The sequence below is a fragment of the Ammodytes marinus genome (genome assembly GCF_949987685.1).
Source record: "Ammodytes marinus genome assembly, chromosome: 17".
NCBI classification, from domain to species: Eukaryota; Metazoa; Chordata; class Actinopteri; order Uranoscopiformes; family Ammodytidae; genus Ammodytes; species Ammodytes marinus.
This window is the reverse complement of record NC_137221.1, coordinates 18,890,325-18,912,841: the sequence shown is the minus strand read 5'-3', so window position 1 is coordinate 18,912,841 and position 22,517 is coordinate 18,890,325. Positions and strand designations below refer to the sequence as shown.

The 22,517-nt window shown below is 40.7% G+C and overlaps 1 protein-coding gene across 1 annotated transcript in view; it reads left to right on the top strand.

The window, feature by feature from the left end:
• vps50 (VPS50 subunit of EARP/GARPII complex) overlaps window positions 1-22,517 on the top strand; it is a 127,423-nt gene that overhangs the window by 58,473 nt on the left and 46,433 nt on the right. The window contains exons 14-21 of the mRNA XM_080045172.1: window positions 7,391-7,482; window positions 7,637-7,731; window positions 8,898-8,996; window positions 11,008-11,098; window positions 11,976-12,164; window positions 14,044-14,162; window positions 15,164-15,270; window positions 20,588-20,709. Of these exons, the coding sequence (XP_079901298.1) occupies window positions 7,391-7,482; window positions 7,637-7,731; window positions 8,898-8,996; window positions 11,008-11,098; window positions 11,976-12,164; window positions 14,044-14,162; window positions 15,164-15,270; window positions 20,588-20,709 (914 nt within the window). The remainder of the gene's footprint in view (window positions 1-7,390; window positions 7,483-7,636; window positions 7,732-8,897; window positions 8,997-11,007; window positions 11,099-11,975; window positions 12,165-14,043; window positions 14,163-15,163; window positions 15,271-20,587; window positions 20,710-22,517) is intronic.

The following is a 22,517-nucleotide window of genomic DNA, read 5'->3' as shown; positions in this document are numbered from 1 at the left end:
GTCTTTTTTGAACACTGACATTGTCAGAAACTCGGCCCATTTAAAAACAGCGAGACAACTGAGCACCACATCTGTCCAAACCCAAAGCTTATGTCTGGATCAGCAAGGAAAGCCTAGCTTTCGTCGCAGCTTCCATCCATCCTGCCTTCAGTCCACTATATGTGAAAACGTCAGTCTCGAGGAAACCCTGTTGTCAAGGCAATGCATATTTTAGCAGTGTACATAGGCACCACTGGAAGTCGAAATCCATACCAATGTGAGAAAATACACCAAACTGGATTTGTTTTATAAGCACCTCATCACTATTTAATATAATTTGTCTTGCCAAAGACTTTGTTGGATATTTGCTGCAAATACAAAACTGTCAAATTAGCCGGTACCGTCCTTTCCTGCTTTGTATGGAATGGTGGCTTGTATCAATTGCCTGGACTCATTAGGGGAATGGACGAGGACAGGAGAACGTCCTGAATGCTAGGTGACACGCTAAGTCCTCGGGATCCTTCATTAGGTAGCATCCTTCTCGTAGGGGGAAAAGGACATATACATTGCCTTTCATGAGGAACATCTATCATCCATCTAGTCTATTTGATTGGCTGTCACCTCCGTCCTCTGGGTAAAGGTGTCCCTGACCCTGGCTTTGTCCTGGCTTTCACCTTTCTCTCTCTTTATCCCTGTGCATGCATGCGTGCGTGCGTGTGTGTGTGTGTGTGTGTGTGTGTGTGCGTGTGCGAGTGTGCGTGTGTTGGGGGGAGTAGAGTAGAAATGTACTGTATAGGCCCTTTCTCATTTGTCAAAGAGTATTTTGCAGTGACGGTCACCTCCATCTGACACGAGTCCTAACAGTCAGACATACTGAAGATCATTCTCTCCTCCCCCCTCTTTCTGTCAATCAGACACACACACACACACACACACACACACACACACACACACACACACACACACACACACACACACACACACACACACACACACACACACACACACACTCACCTTTACCCTGGTTGAGAAAGCAAAAAGAGCAGCAAGCCATTGAATTTAAGAGTGTCACCACTTGATGTATTGAGTTGGTCAGTTCAATGTTTCAGTAACTAATCTCGACACCTGATGAAAAAAAAGGTTATTTCAGGAAGTAGTCTGGGCCAGGGTCGTATGTCTACCTGATGAGATAGATTTGCAGCTGTTGCTCCCACACCGTCACGTTCGATCAGCTCTGAAGGCTGTCAGGCGCAGGGTTTTGCTCCATGTGTGAAAGTAAATATCCACGCCAGTTTGTGCATCTGTTACGTGTCCAAACAGAGCATGGGTCATGAACCATGAAGACAGCTATTGAAATGTATGAAGGCTCTGCTATGATCAAGAATACAATCAGTTTTCAGCGATCAGGGTCAAAATTGGCCTTCACGCTGGATTTATTTTCTGTAGTAACACAATTGGGGAGCATGCTGTGTGTTTAATAAGCTATGGTTTATTGACCTCTTGCAGTATATATTGCAATATTAAATTTTTTTGAGTGACCCATTTCATCATACCTTTTTATCCAAGCGCTTCCCAAGCAACCAATCTCATCTAACCTTTTTGCGCAATATCTTTTCAACCTGCTTATAGATCGTGTGTACTGTATACAGTAATTGGATTTATGTGCAAGTCATCAAATGCATGTCCTTTAAAGGACCTTCAGGTTGGAGGTTACAACAACCAAGCCTTTTTCAACACAATAACGTGTGGGTGTACACACATCTTTTTTTCCCCTTCTTTTTTTTGTTGCTGAAACTGGATCAAATCATCTCTAAATTCAGTAATTGATTCATCAACTTGAGTTTCAAGTGTGATGGAATGTAATATCTTAAAACATATTGGGATTTATTTTCCATGTGGTGCAGTGCTACAGACTTTATGTAGCTTTTATTTCATTTATAGATGTCAAAGTCAGCTGTTCTGCTTTATGTTGGTATTTTTGCATTTTTCCCGACATCTCTCTGCTGTGATAAATGTCTGATCCTATTTTCAATTCCATGTAACTATGTATTTGTTTGACAAACGCCTCACATTGACAAGTGTCATACTTCTTTCTCCAGTTTTCTAAATAGCACCATTTGCTTCTGTTTAGATGGTGGTGTTAAAGTATTCTGAAACCACCAGCTGTGTTTGGACTATTCTCCTGCTAAAACTTTATAGATTTATGCAAAGTCATGCACACGCTGCTTTTTCATGAGTCATAGTTTGAAACAAGGGGGTGAGCTCAGGCCCCCCGTGGGTGTTTGTTCTGTGAGTCACTGAGAAACTCTGTTACCCACAATACCGCCAGAGGTCAAACACTGGTTACCACTTATGGATTGACAAAGAGTGGCTTTCTCTATAATTGATCTTTTCCTCCCTCTCAGTCATTACACTTTTTAACAAATCATTATTATTAAAGCTTCCTCTCCAGGTCACCAGATAGGACAAACGACGTTGTTGAAAAGAAAAAAATTGTGTTTTGGATTCAGATCTCAGTCAAAGCATAACATGTGTTTTTTTTTAGGGAAATATACTTCTTTCAACCATTTAAAAAGGGATATTTTTCAGAGTGTGTAACAAAGCATTCATGAGAACTTACTTTATTGTGTTAATTGACTTAAACGGTAAAGCACAGCAAAACATAGATATACTGTAGCTTACAAAGTAGGGAGATGTATATTAAGGGAGAGTTTAAATACGTGTGTGTGCTGTGGGACTTTTTACTACAGTAACAATTAAAGGCATATACAGTACAGCAACTGGGCGGTGTGCAAATGCATGACACAAACACACAATAAACAATGAAATACATAATGTTGTAAAGTAAATAGTTAGGAGATTGTATAGTATAGTGCGTGTCCAGTGTAGAATCATGGACAGATGCAGAGGTGACGGAGATACTATGCCAGGTGAGAGAGACATATGCATAGCTGTGCTCTGAAAACAACTGAAAGTTTGTTATTGAAATATGTTCTGTTGGCCAAGTTATTAACACACTCTGCCCACAGAGGCAATACAGGTTCTTCGTACCCCGAGCAACCAATTGCCAGAATTTGATTCAAATTCAGTGTAGTTGTCTTTTTTTTATTTCCCTAAGGGAGGTCCACAGTGTCAGAGAGTCTTAGTTTTTGAATTTAAATCGGTTATTTCTTACAGCTCTGTCAGGATCCTGGCTATTACGTACTTTCTATTTAATTTACCAAGTTTTTGTAGACAATGGAATTCTGCTTTTTAGTGCTCTTTTTGAAAATATAGACAAAATAATAATAAGTTATTGATAACTCTCAGCTCTGTGTCATCAGTTAATCAGACAAGGTAAGTGCTCTCGTCGTTTCACAACCTTCGTTTCACTTTGTCTGTCGAAATGTGTTCGCTCGATATTCCTCTCGCCCCCTCACTCCCACCAACGTCCTTGTGCTCATTAAATGAAACCCAGATATGTCGGCTTTTGCCACAATGTCTCCGAAGCCCTCTCGCTCTTATTTGGTCTTTTAATGAGAGATGCTACTGTTTTTACAATCTCAAAGAAAAAAACCTTCTTTAAAACACCCATTGAAGTTCCCGTGACAATGTTTGATCAAACACTGCCAGTGGTGATGAAATGGTTATGAGAGATCATGACTAGTCATATCTACAACATGTGGAGGACATATATTATGGCATGGAGGTTGAGTTTGAGATGTGTCGTGACTCGTGAGCACACTTCAAGTGTATTTAGGAATCCGAGACAAAGAAGAACACCATATATATTTAAATCCTATTACCAAGGAAAAGCACACCCGGTATATCACTCCCTGTCACGACCGTCTCTTGAGTCTGATGATTGCAATCTGTAGGTGGGAGGAGAAGAAGAAGCGTTCATGATATAGCCAGATGCAGAGATATTCCTGGCCAGATTTGAAATTGTATCTATATTGTTATGGTATCTGGGCTGATGCTCACAAATCGGACGGTATCCAATATTGGCAAAAGGAGATGTTTTTTTTTTCCGTTTTTCCCGAGGGATATGACACATTTCACCTTGTCAATTTGATATATGAATGAGTGTCTTCAGATTATTAGTTGCAGAACCTTTGGACACTGAAATACGATGAGTGTAAGAAGACGTAGCAGGAAAATGACATGTCATTCTTAAAAAAAAAGGATCAAATATTTGAAATGATTTTTTCACTTGTTTCAATACGATAAGGCCCCAGGCTTTTATTATGGACACGTTGTTTTAAATTTGCAGTGGACAGTCTGAGGCATTGGCTTGAACAATGTGTAAGGGAAACCTATCTCCCTCCACTGTATATTCCAACAAATTCAACTTGACATGTATTCCTCTCAAGGATTGTATTGCTCTTTGGTTTGTTGAGTCATCTGTCAGAATCCATAGCAGGGCAGAGCAGATCCTCTCTGCTGCTAATTGTTTACCTCAGAGTATGGTGAACACAGGTCCCATGGGGGACATTGCTGGTATAAATAGAGAACAATAGGATAGGAAAACCTTGTATTATGAGTGAACTCTCTTCAACTTTCTATGATCTATAAATAATGTATGAAAAAAAAAATACGAGTGGGTAGGACCACAAAGGTTCTCAATATCTTCCTACCCCCTAATGAACATGAAAAATAATATTTGAGTTAGTTATTTGTTGCTGAGGATCCCTTTTGTTTTTCTTTTAATTGCCTATACGTTTAAGTGTGTGTTTGTATTATTTTAACATGTTAAATAAAATATATTAAAAATAAACTGATCTTCGCCTGGGTAATAAAGAGCAACTATCACAGCTATTGCTTTATTGATAACTGATAAACCAAGGCTGAGAATTATCCAAGTTTTAAAAGTGTCCAAATTGCAGCAGAACTTGGGATATTGTCTTTGGTTTTATTCCACTCCTTCTTCTCCCTTGTCGTCACCTGGTGCCTACATTACCCACCATGCACATCAGCTGCCGACAATTAAGTTAATTTATAATTAATTTGAGTTTTCTTCTAAATTGTGTGGTTTACTGTATGTATCTATTGTATAATCCCAGGATTACCATTCCCTCCTTTGCTGAGTGAGACTGTTCTCTTTCTTTTTAGTGCTTTCTGTTGTCTTAACCACCAAAATTTCACTGGGAATTCTGAGGGAGCTTTAATTAATCCAGGTTCACTGATCCCCTAAAGTACTTCCTTTGTCATTTGGTTTAGGGGTTTTTCCTCACATCTTGGTTGTGAAGACTTTTATCAACTCTTTTTCTGCACTGTCTCTCTCGCTCCCCGCCATTATATCTATGTCATTAGATACACAGTGTGTGGGTGTTTATAAAGTGTATTTTTTAGTCCTTTGTTTTTATTGGGTGTAGATTTTCTGTTCTGTTTGGGAGAACACTCTCACTGCCGCTGATTTTCAGGTCAAAAAAGGGAAAGGCTTGTCGTGCAGTTTTGCTATTGAATTCCAAACCTTTTTTTCTTCTCGAAAAATGTGATGTTGAATGTGTGATTTACCTTTTTTTAAGAACGAAAGTGGCAGGAGATATTTACACCTCTTTGCTCGGAAGACTAACGGCTCTCCTAGCAGGTTCTGTGAACACTAGTGGCTCTGTGTTTACTGTGGCTTGGAGATGTTTTAGTCAAGCTGAGTGAAATTATGGGTTTGTACGTTCAGGGCTTTAGGTCGTTCAAGCGTCTCGCTTCTTCAGAATAAGGAAAAAAAACTACCTTATGATTCATGCCTGTCCCCCTTGTTTTCTCTGACTAATGTGTCTAACCATCATCTGGTTTAATGGTTAATGAAGGGCAGTGTGTGTGTTTGTGTGTGCCTGTGCGCGTGTGTGTGTGTGCATGCGTATACATAGCGGAACCACTCATGCTCTGTCGGTGACACATTTATGTTTTCTTCAGACTGGAAATTCTCTCTTGTTGAATGTCTTTCTCATCAATAATCTCTTCCTCGACCTGGGATTTGGGAGCATGGCGAGGGATTCACTGCGTGGGCTCACCAAATTATTTTGGATGACCGTAAACATGCATTCTCGTCCAATACTCGTAGAGAATGTTTCTTAACCAGAAGTGAAAAGCAACTCTATGGACAGATGCAGCGGCAGAATTTTTGCATTTTATTACTTTGGCTTTCTTTTCTAAAGGGGCCATGGCCAGAGTTATTTGTTCTTCTCCCTGCTTAGAAAACTGTTGTAATTACACATTTCCACTTGTCATTTGGGGTTATTATATACACTGCACTGCACTGCACTGCACTGAATGCCATTCAGTAACAATTGAGTTGGTTATCAGGGTGCTGCAGTGGGTTGGAAGGCCGTCCTCCATGCAAGAGAGAGCCAGGAGTGGCTCTCCTGTAAGCATCTTCCCCGTTAAAGCATATTGGCAGCTGGCCTTACTGGAGAGAGGAGAAATAGCATTTCCATAACATACTCACATTATACAGGGGTCCCATTGTTTATATTTTTTCATGGATTCCGTCATTTCCTTTCTGAAATGTTGGCAAAATCCTGTAGGAAAATGAATAAGGACAAAGTCATTTATGTAATATTCTGGTTAAATTAAGAAACAAATGTGTAAATTGTGGGACTTCCTCGTTTAAAAAAATAGGGGTTCTCTTGATATTTTATGCCCAATAACAAAATGCGGATAAACACAAGTCACATAATCCATAACGGAATCAAGTCTCTGTCTGTCCGATACATTAAAAGAATTGAAGAGTTTGGATTTACAGCCACCTGCTTGTTGACTTACAGGCTCACTGCTGTTGGCATTCCTGGAGATCCATTTCAAACAGACCGAGCAGCTTGAGACTGATTGAAGCAATTTTCAGCCGAAGAAAAGTATAGCCTCTGCAGTTTCTGCAGCGCGTGGGATTTTATATTTGATCGGTCTGAAAAAAAAGAAGAAAAAATAACAAAACAAACTTTACAGGAGATTTTCTGACTGCCGGACAGCGAATAAACCCCCCCCCCCCCCAACACTATGTTTATGAGTCATCCAGTATTGTCCTATTGACAGTCTTCCCCCTCTCTTGAGGGACACTGAAGGGACAGAGTCTGAAGCTGAATATCAGGCTGTCTACATGGTCAAACTAACAATGAAGGACTTTTGACAATCACCCAAGGGTATCAGCACTGCAGCTAGAACGACACCCCATTTCCCTGCTCATATTATCATATTAGAATGCACCTGAGGAATCATCCTCTCCCATTCTCTGATACATTCCATTTGCTCCCTCATCAACCTTAATAATAGTCTTTTTCTCCCTTTTTATGCGATCCAGCCGGCTAGTGCCTCATTGTGCGGATGTCCATTGAAATAAGTAAATTAAATTCTATGATGCGAGGGGTGGCTATCATTTTTATTAGTCTCTTCGGAAGTCTTTAAATCTGTCTGTGTGCTTTTGTTTGAAACCCCTCAGATGACGCGGCTGCTGCAGAATCTGACGAACTGTCCGTGGACCGTAGCTACGTAAAGAAGAAGCTGGAGCACGGACTGACAAGGATCTGGCAGGTGGGATAGAATAGTGGACACATTCTCTCTCTCTCTCTCTCGTTTGTCTTTTCATTGGTATGTTTCCCAGAATTCTGTGCAGCTCAATCACAAGTTCATCCCCCCTTCCTAAAACCCCTGTCTTTCTCTCTCTCTCTCTCTCATCTCTCTTCAGGATGTCCAGTTGAAGGTGAAGGCCTACATCCTGGGGACAGACATGTCTAACTTCAAATACGACGATTTCATAGTGGTACTGGATGTCATCAGCAGGTACGCCGCATCCTTGTTTGCCTTATTTTGGTCTTTATTGTCTCGCTATCACTGTCCATTTCTCCTTCTTGTCTCCCTCTTGTTTCACACCGTGCTCTTACAATCACTATCTGACTCAAATTATGCAAACACACTCACACATGAAGTCCCTCCTTGCACCAATCAAAAATCCAAAAAGTTCTCAATGACCTTTTTTATTTTTTACATGCCAGTATATCAAAAACACCTTGATTATATTGACTATAATCATGTTATGTTGTGATACTACTGTTTTATTTCCGTCACACAGTTACTGTTGAAGCGAGTGGGGTGTTTGTAGAATCCAGGTTAATACCGTACGTGTTTTATATTTCACCTGAAATTAAGGGCATCAAATGAATCAGTTCTGTTAATGTGTGGTGCTGAAACCCGGACATTTCTTGTTCTATATGCAGTCTTATTGTCTGCATGACAGCTGTTCCCTGTGTGCACATACTGTTAAAGTAGGTTGTTTTTTTAGACTCTTAATTCTGTGTGGACTGCTCAGCGCCCCTGCTGGCTCAGCTGTCAATCAAACACACACACACACACACACACACACACACACACACACACACACACACACACACACACACACACACACGCGCACACACACACACACACACACACACACACACACACACACACACACACACACACACACACACACACACACACACACACACACACACACACACACACACACACACACACACACACACACACTCTGTGACCCTAAAGAGCTATTTTTGATACTCCCCTCAAGTATTTAGTTTTAGTTTTTTGTATGATAAAATAGTATGAGCAACAACATTTTAAAATCACTTTTGCATTATTTAAAGAACTTATTTACTCATGTACACAGACATCTGGAAATCAATTATTCAACTTATCACAGTACTCCTAGCTTGCGGTGGTTGCATCACTGTGCGCATATGAACCGCACATAAAGTAAGTGGCTTCAAAGGTTCAATAGGCAGCCATCAAAGACTCCACTTGTTCTCTTTGCACCGGCTGCTCCTACTCCACATGCTCCACCAGATAACTACACCTTTCACAGATCCCTTTCTCTTATTTCTTTCCCTTTTCCTTCCTCTTTTTCTTCCTTCATTGTTTCTCTCCGTCCTAACTTGTCCCCTGTGCTCCAGGTTGATGCAGGTGGGCGAGGAGTTCTGCAGCAGTAAGTCTGAGGTCCTGCAGGAGTCCATCAAACGCCAGAGTGGAAACTACTTTAAAAACTATCACAGGTAAGATACTTCAATCGCTACTGGATTGTCACCTGGATAATGTGACATTTGGATGTACTTTCTCTTTTTTTCTTTCAACCTACATCTTTATTAGGATTTTCAATACAGAAGAATACAGCAAGTCACCGTGACATCAATCCAACAAACTTTCAATCCACTCCCTCCATCTTGCTAAGTACAGATCTTTTTTGCAATCTCAGCAAGAAGGCCAGTCTTTCCATTTCCTGGATTTCTTTAATCATTTCTAGCCATTTTTTAAAGGAAGGAGGGTCTACCTGTAACCATTTACAGGTAATGGCTTTTTTTTTTAACTGCCACTGTTAGTATTTTTAAGCAGCATCTATCGTTTCCTGTTATTCCTTCTGGTGAATCGCCCAAATAAAGTAACACACATGTCAATGGTATCTGCAGCCCAGGAATCCGCTGCATTTGACTCCTAGTGTTTTTTCCCCCAAAATCTTTTTATCTTCGGACACGTTAGAAGAATCATTGGTCTAAGATTGTACTTTCTGTTTTGACGTGACGTGCAGTAGTCCCCTGATGTTGTTAAAAAGATGATGGTGGTGGAAACACAGTTATCATTGCCTGACAGGAACTTATCCACAGCGTCACAACCTGTTGGCTTGCCTTGATCATGCTTTATTCCCTCTCTTTGGAGTAGACGTGTAATTACACAGCAACACTCAACCGAGCTGGAAGCGCATTTGCGTGTTGATTTCATAACCCCCTGCCAATCGCATGAATATGCATGACACTTTCACACAGACAGACAGCGCCGCATCATCTGGGGTTTGATTTGCTATGATCAGTTGTTATTATTAGCCGTCAAGAATACTCAAATTCTTAAACATCGCAATGGAAAATAGCTAAAGAAGGAGAAGCAGATGCATGATGGGATACGTCTGGAGGGTTAAGTGAGATGGATGTGATATCAGTGTGAAAAAGAGAGCAATAAGTGGCTGACCCAGAGGGAGAGAAGAAGAGGGAGTGGACTCTAGACGGCATACACGCACACACACACGCACACATTCTCACACTGCGTCTACATGCACATATACTCTCACACATCTGCACTTGTTGGCCGGGAGGCTTGCTTCCAGTGTGCGTCATCTTCACATTAGCTCTGATTCATTTTCTGCCCGGGTAGAGATTCACGGAGAGATTCCCCATCAGTGAACTTTGACTGGGTGATGTTGCCTACATTTGCCTGCAGTCACAAACGCAGTCATCCGGGTGGGGGTGTACTGTTTGTCTGCAGTGGCAAATGGTCTCACTGTCAGGGGGTCCAGACATGATAAATATGTAAAGAGATGGCCATTTGTAAATTCTGCTCTTATTTTCCTAACTCATTCCTAACGTGATTTCAAATGTTTTCATATTTTAATATCTTTTTAATTCAAAATGAGGAAATATAACTGTAGGGAGAACGGTCCAAAAATGACCTTGTTGTGTAAAGTTCATAGTCACAACTTTGAAGTTGGAAAAGTTAAAATTCAATAGATGGCCTTTTCTGTCTGGCTTTCAGCACCGCAGGGCTTCCCTGTCTCTCGCCACTGTTTTCCAATTCCATCCACTTCTCATTCTTCAAACACCTTTCTGAACAAGTACCACAGGGTCCCCCAGTGTTTGATGTCAACACTGCTCGGACATTTCGCGCAGAAAGACCTGACATTTACCTAGTGGATGAGCAGCTGGGTGGCTGGGAAAACATGTCACACACACCCTCTCACACCACACACAAAGAGGACGAAAATAATCACATACGCACACAAAGAGAACGAAAATAATCGCACACACACACACGCACACCTCTTATCTTTTCACCGCGCATCGCTGATCTTTCCATACTTTTTTTGAGGTCAGCGTATTACATTGTGACTGAGACCACAGGCAGCTGATTGAAAACACATGTTGAGATCTTCTTTTGAACCATTCTTTTCATATTGTCCATTTATTATTCATTTTTTTCATTCCATCCCCGTCCCTTTTGTCCTCTTCTCAACCCCCGCAGGGCACGACTGGAGGAGCTGAGGATGTTTCTGGAGAACGAGACGTGGGAACTGTGCCCTGTCAAGTCTAACTTTAACATCACCCAGCTCCATGTGAGTTAGAATCACATCCCTGATAGCAGTCGCACATATTTATTCTACACGCACACCTCCACAAATGGGAAATTTGCATATGGACCATAGAACATAGGGGATCCTGAGCAATGATTTCTATATGGTTGGGTGTGTGTGTGTGTGTGTGTGTGTGTGTGTGCGTGTGTGTGCGCGCGTCTATCTAATATAATATAAATATAATCTAGATACAACATGCAACTGAAATTGGGTTAAAATCACATTTTTATCTCTCAGGTTCTTCCCAAAAACTACATACCAAGTTTGTTTTGTTTACAGTTCCTGAAATGAAAGCATTCCCTTAAATATTCACATAACGATTTTGATTCCCCTCCACACCTACAGCCTAAGGCGAGCATATTGTCAAAGGTCAATTACTTCAAAGGGAACAAACAGGAAAAGAATGCAAGTCAAAGCACGTTTCTTTGCAAGCACGCAATTAATTTCTATTCATGGGGTTTTGGACCAAGCTAACACACACTGAGTCTTCTGTTTTTTATCACTGCTATCAGAGTTCTAAAATGATCCAAGTTTCTCTTCCTTTTTTATGTATGTATTCTCATTTTGTATTTATTCATGTTCTTAAATGATATAGATTGGTTTCTCTCTTCTTTCCCTTGTCAGTAAACATGTTGTTTGTTCAATTGAAGAGGTGGATTATAATTTCTCTTTGCGATAAACTGTGCACTTGGAAATGTAAATTCTATATTGGAGAATAATCTTGGAAAAAAATAAAGTATAACATTATATATACATATAAAAAAAGTGAATTTCCCTGTGTGTCTCATCTGCTAGGTTTACCAAACATTAACCAATTACCCCCATCTCGTGTGTCTCCATCCCCTCTTGTCCAATCCAGGAGTTCAAGTTCATGGGCCAGTGTCGTTCTCCATCCATGTCCCCCAGCAGACAGGCTGTGTCCCTGAGCGGAGGCCCGGCTCAGGATCAGCTGTCTCTCTTCCAGCTGTATGTCCAGGAGGGGAACCCCTTTGAGATCCACAGTGAGCACAAAGAGGAGGAGACAGAGGACGTGCTGGCATCTAACGGGGTAAGTGCATGCTTCAAAATGGGTACACCCTTAATAGTTTGGAATTTGTGTTCAAGTCGATCAAAAGGCAAAAGCAGTTTATCAGTACTAATTAGTACTGTCTTAATGCGGGCCGTGTATAGATCATAAGTGCCCTGATTAACAAGGCTGCTTGTTGAGTTGCTCAACCAAACAAGTTTATAAAGAGAGACTGTATTAATTGCGACATAATCACGACTATGGCTTATTGAGCGGATTACAGCAGCCACTCATTCTGTGATCACCAGACCAACAAACTTTTATTAGCTGTTTAGGGCCAACAGTGAAGAACCTGCCATGCTTATACAATTTTGACACAGTGTGTGATATGTAATTTGAACTGTTAAGTAGCGTCCTTGGGCAGCTACAGTGGCAGTGCGAATCTATTAACGTACCGTCCTTGCCATGCATTTGTTTTTCAATTAATTGTTGCGTCCTCATCTATAAGGATTTCTATATAAATAGGCAGCACTTCTTACTGCAGAAGATTTGCTTTACTGCCTTTCATTTTTCTTATCAGTCTTTGTTATCTTGTAACGCTGCTCGGCCTGCCACTTTAGCGCCATACATAATTCACAGAGAAGAAATATTGCGTCTCTCCTTCTTTGAAAGCCTGTTTGATTGAACATCTATCAGTGTGCTTTGCGTGAATACATCATCAAACCCAGAAAACCAACAAGGGGGTTTATGCCACTTGTCTTGAAAGCAAAGGCTTCTGCTTGACTGACAAATCTGACATTGAAAACTTAATGGCCATTGCATATACTGTACTGTTATATAAAGCAACAGCCAAACAGTTAGCTAGCATTGTGTTGTTGAGAAGGGAACAGGAGAAGTGTGCTCAGATGGTGCATTAGCTTGGCACTGTCTTTAATCAGGGCCCTCTTTCAAGTCTTTCAAATTGCATTACCTGTGGTGCAGGGTCACTGCTAGCTGGACATGCTAGCTGCATTACATGCTAAGCAGCACTGCTAGCAGAAGCAGCCTAAACCGCTGCCTATTTTTTGATGTATTTCTCAGCAGAAGTCTTATACAGACACACTTTTAATACCATTGTATGGCATACAACATGAAACAATATCTTCCGTGCTTAAATATTGGGACATCTAAGGTGATACTCCTCAGCTCAGTTAGCTCACTGAGGTGTAGTGATACCACAAGATTGAAAGAGGAAAATAAACCATGTCTCAAGGCTTCTGATATCTATAACATGGATACAGTAATCCTGAGAATATTGCCTAGTACTGTGGATGTTATGCATACCTGTTCCTCCTATGACTAGTATCAAGTCTGAAATAGTATTTTGAATCTAGGACGGAAAGAAAAGATAACATTGGAGCCACAACACCCAAGCACTCCTACTTTATTTTATATTGATATATTTTACCTTTTAAGGCTCAACATCAAAAGCGATGAAGGCCTGGCTTGGCTTGCTCTTAAGCCTGTAATCCTTTCTATATGGATGTTGTGTTGCCTTAGCTCGAAGTAAAGGACAAAGAAAATATTGTCTTATTTGAGGGAGCTTTAACCAAACTCTCCTCTGGGAGGGGAATGCATTTTCCCGCTTTTCTTCCTAAAAGCCAGTCGCTTCAATGGCCATGCACCAATCAGAACTCACGGATGGGGATAAAACATATTTTTTTTCAATGAAATATGAGATAATTCTATCACAGCCCTTTGACACAATTTTATTTCTTCTTGAGAAGCCTGTTTTTAGTTATTTGAAAACCTCAATGGACCTTTTGTTAGAGTTTGACTTCTAGTTATCACTCCTACTCACTCCATCCGTACTGCTTTGCACTGGCCTTTTGACCGTCCTCTCTCCATCTGATTGTTCTCTCTCTCTGTGTTTTTACTCAAGTACGAGTCAGACGAGCTGGAGAAGAGCGTGTACCAAGATTATGACAGCGACAGCGATGTCCCCGAGGAGCTCAAGCAGGACTACGTTGACGAACAGACGGGCGACGCCCCTCTCAAGAGGTCAGCACAAAGACGAGTGCTTTTTACACTGTGCCAAAGACACACAGCCCAGAGTATGACATGTGAAATAATGAAGTAAAGTTCGGTGTCAAAAAATGATTATCTTTCTGTCCACCTCCACTTGATATACAATGATTTGTGACTCACAAGTCTAGATTAGAAGGTCTGTATTTTCTTTATTTTGTCCTATAATTAATAGAAACAACTACCCTCTTATCATGATAGAGTTGTGAATTGTATAACCTCCTTTTTAAAGTGTATGGTGCTTTTGTCAGTAATCCGAATGTACTGTATGTGTGGAGTGCTCAACAGAACCTAGGATTGTGTGTGTACATGTATTTCTGCTTTATCTCAGAGCTGACATTTACACAGGGCGAATAAGACAAACAGTAACATTACTTATTCAGTAGCTTATCATAACCACCATAGCATTTTTATAATGATATTTCCTTGTCATGTCATTTACAATGACTTATTAATGCTTTTGTAATGTTTGTGCTCTAGTGTCGGGTATCATTATTTCACAGGTTTGACATGCCTGGTATTTCTTCTTTAACTCCCCCACCCCCCGGACACACACACTTTTTGATTCCCTGCTCTCAATGTGCATTGACCTGACATTAGCCTATAGTCCCTAGAACCTTAATGGTTGATTATTTAATGGGTTGCGTTGTCACATCCCGAAAATGAGAAGGCCTGTGTTATGATCAGCGGCTAATATGTCTCAATGACCAGTGTCAGGGGGGTCTGGTGCTCCAAGATCACCAGGTCAGAGACTTGACCACCCGGGGGGCGGGGGCAGCGGACTCTGTGTCCCCTTGCAATGTGTCAAGAGTTCTGAGTGATCAATTACAAGACTGTGACCCGCATTGAGGTTTAGAGCCCCAGCCCGTTCAATGCTGTGGATTAGTCATGTTAACACATATTACTGACTCTCTGCTTTTCTCATGTCTTTGCCCCCATTGGTCTCTGACCCCCCGCCACCTCCTTACACACATCAGTGTGTCCAGGGAGACCATAAGAAGCAAGAAAAAGTCAGACTACAACCTGAATAAAACCAACGCTCCGATCCTCACCAACACCACCCTAAATGTCATCCGGCTTGTAGGTGAGTCTGAGACAGATAGACAGACACACACAGACACACACACACACACACACACACACACACGCACACACACACACACATACACACACACACACACACACTCTCTCTCCCCCCCAAACTACACTTTCGTGAGTGAAGCCAGAGTGCATAAAAAAGGAGGGGGGGTTGCTATTTTGTTTAAAGAATCTCTACAATGCAAAAAGATGTCTTATGGAAATTTTTGTTCATTTGAGTATGTGGCTCTCCAGTTAAATTCAGCCTCTAGAGCTATTTTCATTAATATCTACTGGCCACCGAATTACTGTACAAGCTTTTTAGATGACCTTTCTGAGCTGCTGTCTGTAATCTGTATTGAGTTTCACTGTGTATTAATTGTTGGAGACTTAAATATTCATATCGACAAACCCGAGGACAGATGTGCGAAAGAACTGTGCTTTGTCCTTGACAACTTTGGACTAAATCAGCATGTTGACAAACCAACTCATAACAAAGGGCACAGAGGAATTAACATTTCAGACGTAACAGTGGCAGATATAGGTCCCCTCTCAGACCATTCCTGTTTATTTTTTGAGAGTAAAATGTCTGTGCACACAACTGATCAATCAAAAGTAATCAAAAAACGGTATATTACAGAAAATACCAGTGAAACATTTATTCAAGCATTTTCTTTAATACCACCCCTCCCCTGTAACTCAGTTAATGAGCTTTTAGACAACTTTAACGGCAAAATTACAAGTGTTATAGATGCTATTGCGCCCACTAAGATGAAGGTTGTCTCTGGTAAGAAAAGATCTCCTTGGAGAAATGCCTCGCAGGTCAGAATAGAAAAAAGAGAGTGCCGTAAAGCAGAACGCTGGTGGCGAAAAACAAATCTCCAGGTTCATTATGACATCTTCAAAGAGAAACTTTGCACTTTTAACTCAGAGATGAAAAGTGCAAGGCAGTCTTTCTTTTCTGACATCATCACCAAAAACAACAACAATGCACGTGCCCTGTTTGCTACTGTCGACAGATTAACAAACCCTCCTGTGTCAGTAGCGTCTGAACATCTCTCCACGAGGGCCTGCAATGAATTTGCCTCCTTCTTTACTGAGAAAATTCACAAAATTAGACAAGCTGTCACTGCATCAATACAAAGTTCAACATATGTTATCGCTATGCCCACTTAAAATCAATCCAAATGCAATGACACAATTTTATCTGATAAACCACAAAAACCTGGAGGACATTATACAACACCTGAACTCCTCCTCCTGTTGCCTTGACATTCTTCCCACAGGCTTCTTTAAAACTGTTTTTAGCTGTATGGCCTCAGATGTTCTACAAATTGTCAACATGTCCCTTCGGACAGGTGTATTCCCACAGGCCCTGAAAACAGCAGTCATCAAGCCACTCCTAAAAAAGAACAATCTAGATACATCGCTCATGAACAATTATAGGCCCATATCTAACCTACCATTTTTAAGCAAAATCATTGAAAAAGCTGTTTATCAACAGCTAAATAACTACTTAGCAATGAACAACTGCTTTGATGTTTTCCAGTCAGGATTTCGACAACACCACAGCACTGAGACTGCTCTGGTTAAGGTCCTCAATGACATCCACTTAAACACAGACAGTGGCAAAAGTTCTGTCTTAGTTTTACTGGATCTCAGTGCCGCTTTTGACACAGTTGACCACAGCATATTACTAGATCGACTAGCAAACTGGGTTGGACTTTCTGGAACTGTACTAAACTGGTTTGAATCCTACTTAAAGGACAGAGACTACTATGTGTCAATTGGCAATTTCACATCTGAGCGGACACATATTGAATGTGGGGTCCCCCAAGGTTCCATTCTTGGGCCTCTTCTGTTTAACATCTACATGCTCCCACTAGCTCAGATTATGAATAAGAACAAATTATGCTACCATAATTATGCAGACGACACACAAATTTACATAACCATATCACAAGGAGACTACAGTCCGATACAAGCACTGAGTAAGTGCATTGAACAAATCAATGATTGGATGTGCCAAAATTTCCTTCAATTAAACAATGACAAAACTGAAGTAATTGTCTTTGGTGCCAAAGATGAACAATTAAAAGTCAGCACACAGCTTGCATCTGTTATGCTAGAAACCACACTCCAAGCCAGAAATCTTGGTGTTGTCATAGACTCCGACTTGAATTTCAAGAAACACATTAAATCAATTAATAAGTCAGCATACTACCACCTTAAAAACATATCAAGAATTAAAGGACTTATGTCTCAGCAAGATTTAGAAAAACTTGTCCATGCATTTATCTTTAGTAGACTTGACTACTGTAACAGTGTCCTTGCAGGCCTTCCAAAAAAATCTATCAGACAGCTTCAGCTAATTCAGAACGCTGCTGCTCGAGTCCTCTCTAGGACCAAAAAAGTGGATCACATTACCCCAGTTCTGAGGTCTTTACACTGGCTTCCTGTCACTCAAAGAATTGATTTCAAAATACTGATGTTGGTTTATAAAGCACTAAATGGTTTAGCGCCAAAATACATTACTGATCTGCTGATACGTTATGAATTCATTCAAATTCAAAGAACTTTATTCTTCCGTTAGGAACTTCATATGTGGAGGAGCATCAGGGTACAACAGTACATACAATATACAAATGAACCGTCCAGAGCCCTTAGGTCGTCTGGGACAGGTTTACTTACAGTCCCAAGAGTTAGGACTAAACGAGGAGAAGCAGCTTTTAGTTTTTATGCACCAAATATCTGGAACAAACTTCCAGAAAACTTGAGGTCTGCTGCAACCCTCAGTTCTTTTAAATCGAGTCTGAAGACTTTTCTGTTTCCATTTTAACCTGTACTTTTAATTTAATTTAAATGTTTTACTTCTTGGAGTAGTGATAGATTCCGACTTGAATTTCAAAAAACACATTAAATCAATTACTAAGTCAGCCTACTACCACCTTAAAAATATATCGAGAATTAAAGGGCTAATATCTCAGCAGGACTTAGAAAAACTTTTCCATGCATTTATTTTTAGTAGACTTGACTACTGTAATAGTGTCTTTGCAGGCCTTCCTAAAAAATCAATCAGACAGCTTCAGCTAATTCAGAACGCTGCTGCTCGAGTCCTCACTAGGACCAAAAAAGTAGATCACATTACCCCAGTTCTTAGGTCTTTACACTGGCTTCCTGTCACTCAAAGAATTGATTTTAAAATATCGATGATGGTCTACAAAGCCTTAAATGGTTTAGGGCCAAAATACATTACTGATCTGCTGATACGTTATGAGCCGCCCAGAGCCCTTAGGTCGTCTGGGACAGGTCTTTTAAAAGTCCCCAGAGCTAGGACTAAACAGGGAGAGGCGGCATTCAGCGTTTATGCGCCCAATGTCTGGAACGGACTGCCAGAGAGTCTGAGGTCCGCTGAGACTCTCAGCTCTTTTAAATCGGGTCTCATAACGTTCTTGTTTCCCTTTTAACCTGTATTTTTTTTTTTTTTTTTGGTAAAATGTTTTAATTCTTTTATTTAAATGTTGTATTTTTATCCATGTTTTAAATTTGTTCATTTTTTTTTGTATTTGTATTCTTTATTTGATTTTAACCCTGTGAAGCACCTTGAGTGGCCCTGTGCCTGAAATGTGCTCTATAAATAAAATTGCCTTGCCTTGCCTTGCCTTCTTTTCATTCGCTTTTAAATGTCTTCTAATGTGTTTTATATATTTTAATATTGCCCCTGTAAAGCACTTTGAATGGCCTTGTGTTTGAATTGTGCTATATAAATAAACTTGCCTTGCCTTGCCTCCTTGAGGAGCAGTGCCTTTTCAGCCACAGTGGGTGTCCACTCTGGCCTGATGAATTTTCCAATTTATTCACAAGTGAGGCCGTGCACACTCGGGTTTCTTTTGCTCTACCTGTGTGACTGAGGCGCGCTAATAACGGTTAGCCTCCACCCTGAGCTCTGACCTTTGGTGTCCAAAGAGGCACCGCTTACACACGCTTCTATGACGGGGCTTTGAAGACCCTCTTTTGCAAAGCGTGCCCTTTGGCTGTGACCCTCATGATGTGATTTTCATGTGTGACGAGGAATTAGACGACATAATTATCCTACCTATATGGTTATATGGCTGAATGCATTTTCCGCTATATGAAATCATTTAATAACTGGGGTTAATGCTGCTAACTATGTATATAAAAAAAAAACTCTAAACTCTTCGTCCCATTTGTTTTCATACTTCAAAACTTTTCTTCACACACAGTACACAGTAGGGTTAGGCGGTAATACGGTATATATAGCAATGGTAATCCTTTAATCACAGTCATGAAGAAAAATCTGCCTTGTAATGAGCACATCTTAATACTGCAAATGCGTTAACTGCGTAAGTCCTAGTCCAGCAGCAGCACACATGCCTGTGGTTGAAGTTGCTAAAAAATAGATGATAGAACTCCTGTAAATAATGTAGGCCTAATTCGTCAAATAAAGAACCTGTCAAAAAAGGACGCGCTATTTGGACACACTCATATGAGTTGATGCAACTGCTGCTTCTTTGTGTATAGCATCTTCAATATAAGAATGCAGCTTAAAATACTTAACAAGTAAATTATATGCAGTGATTTTGTTTCCTTAGTTTGGATCGTAGGTTGTGTTTTGATGCGTTCAAGTGCTGTTAAAAAAATAAGTATTTGTCGTCAATAGTTCAATGTAATCTAGTAAATGTAGTGTCAGTCGAGAAACTAAAACAACTAGGCTACAGTTGAAGTAAAAATAGGTAGAACCTGACGTGCAGCTGGGTATCATTTGGGAAGGTTGAAAGGTAGAGCAAACTGGATACCCCCAGACCCTAGTGCACAAAAGAACAATTGTTGGTTGTTTTTGTCTTTCTTTCCCCACACAATTGGTAGTATCGATTTAGAGCCATTTGACAAAACCTAAATTGTCAGACTTGGGTTCGATTCCAAGCGGTCACCTCTAATTCAGTCTCTGCAGCTTTGATGGAGCTGTATTGCTTCTTGGCGCAGACTTCAAGAGAAAAGGGCTTGAAAAATAACAGTGCCGTCTCAGAGGCAAAGGCAGCTAGATTGAGTTTACTTCTTCTTCCTTTCCCCCTCCATTCATCAGTTCTGGGTCAATGGTAACCTTGTCAAACCCCTTCACCCTTTGTGCCTATTGCTTTTATTACCTTCATGCTGAATTTAAGTCCTTGCCCTCAATGTGTGTTCTCCAGCTAAAGTTCTCTCCAAAAGGATGTTGTATTTAATTTATTGCAAATTGATTTTGGGCTAAAAAGAAAAATGTACATATTTTTGGTGACTATTTAAATCCTGCCATCTCCATACAGGGAAGTACATGCAGATGATGAACATTCTGAAGCCGATCGCCTTCGACGTCATCCACTGCGTGTCACAGCTCTTCGACTACTACCTGTACGCTGTGTACACCTTCTTTGGACGTAATGACATGGTACGGTATATCTGACTTAATACTCTACCGATTGATTCGATTGTATTTATGTTGAAGAGCGAGATTTTGGACAGGGAAAAACATTACTGCACTCGCCTCTTTGGGTGGAAAGGTGTAAGGATCTGGACGTTGTGACCACATCCCAACTTGGTGTGTGGTCAATTGTGGCTGGTTGTACCTGTGACCATACACAGCTGTGATGTATCTCAGTGCTATTAGTGCAACAGAAAATCACTGCTGTGAAATGTGTGGGGGGGAAAGCTTGTTTATGAGAATAATCGATATTATAAGACTGGGTATAGTTACTCTTTAAAGAAAGAAGGGTCTATTTTTTGTATTTCTGGTAAGCCTTTTCTGTTGCCAAAGACTGTTTTTACATGTGTGACTGTCTCCACTGTCACCAAAATGGACAGAATGTATAACCTTGAGTTCAATACATATCTTCCTTAGATACAATGTTTTTACAGCAGTTGACATTTATCATTATACAGATGGACCTGGTTGTAAAAATATACCAATGATCTTTGGAAAAAAATATGATTAAGTCACCACCGTCCTGGAAAAACTTAGAATTGAGTTAGCTACACCCCGCAAGTTAACAGGAGTTTGTTTTTTATTCCCAGTGCCCTGCAGTTGTATAATACTATTTTACCTCTGCCATATCAGTGGTTTGGTGCTTCAATACAATTGCCTGAATTTATTTCTAAAGATGGCTCTCTGAATGGTTTATGTTTATAAGATCATATACATAGAGACGAGGAATAACCACTGCTTTCATCTGTTTCTCATTGCTGTCTATCTCGGTTGAAAAATCCCCATTCGACTATAGCATACGGTCTCCCCCACTGCATCTAAAGACCATCATGTAATTTATAGTGTGCCTCACACAGAAAGAAAGCGGCATTTGTGTCAGCTTCACCCTCAGGGAAGTGGTAATGATAGCAGCAAAATGACTTCTGTCGCATCGAGGTGGAAGAGATAAAGAGGATGAGCGCTCTGCGGGGGCTGCTCCCATGCACATTATTGGCGTGTTTGTGTGTGTGTGTGTGTGTGTGTGTCAGTCACAGGGGTAGACAATGGGGCGGGGAGACACACTGGTTGTGAGTTTGCTACTTGTCAGGCGGGCCCATTTACTGTTGTATCTCAATCTGACCACCGTGGGTCATCATGCCTTCGTTCAAATCACTCTTTCTCCGTTATCTAAACTCTCTATCGTCATTTCTCAGTCAATTCTGCGGCTGCCAGTACCCACCTTTCTTTTCTACCATCTTTTATGCCACACAGTATCCTGAATCTTCCATGTTTTGCGCAGCATCACCTGTCTTTTATCCCTTTTGCTTTTTCCCCTTTCATTACTCAAATGCCACTCTTTATCTATCCGTCTGTACCTCTTTAAAACTCTCACATTCCCTTTTTTTCCCCCCAACTGTATCTCTAGTCCTCATTAAGTTTTATGAATAGTCTGACTCAAAGAGGTAGCTACAGTAAAAAATGCTAATGTCCCCCTATGAATTTTTAAAAAGCTTATGGAAATTTGCTATGCACATATGCTGATATTTTGACCTAGGCCCTACACCTCTGGAATTAAGATGGAGCTGCTTGACTTTTCCCCTCCAAGAGTAATGGGTGACATTAATATTCAGAGGGGTAAATACTCCATTTATCTGTGTGTATATCCCCCCCCCCCCCCCCCCCCCCGTCAATTCCGGCTGCACTATTGACTCCGTCACACACATATGCTAAAGATGCATTATGTGCCTCGCTCACAGATTTTTTTTCACCGCCATTAATAGCCAGGCTTTCTACTG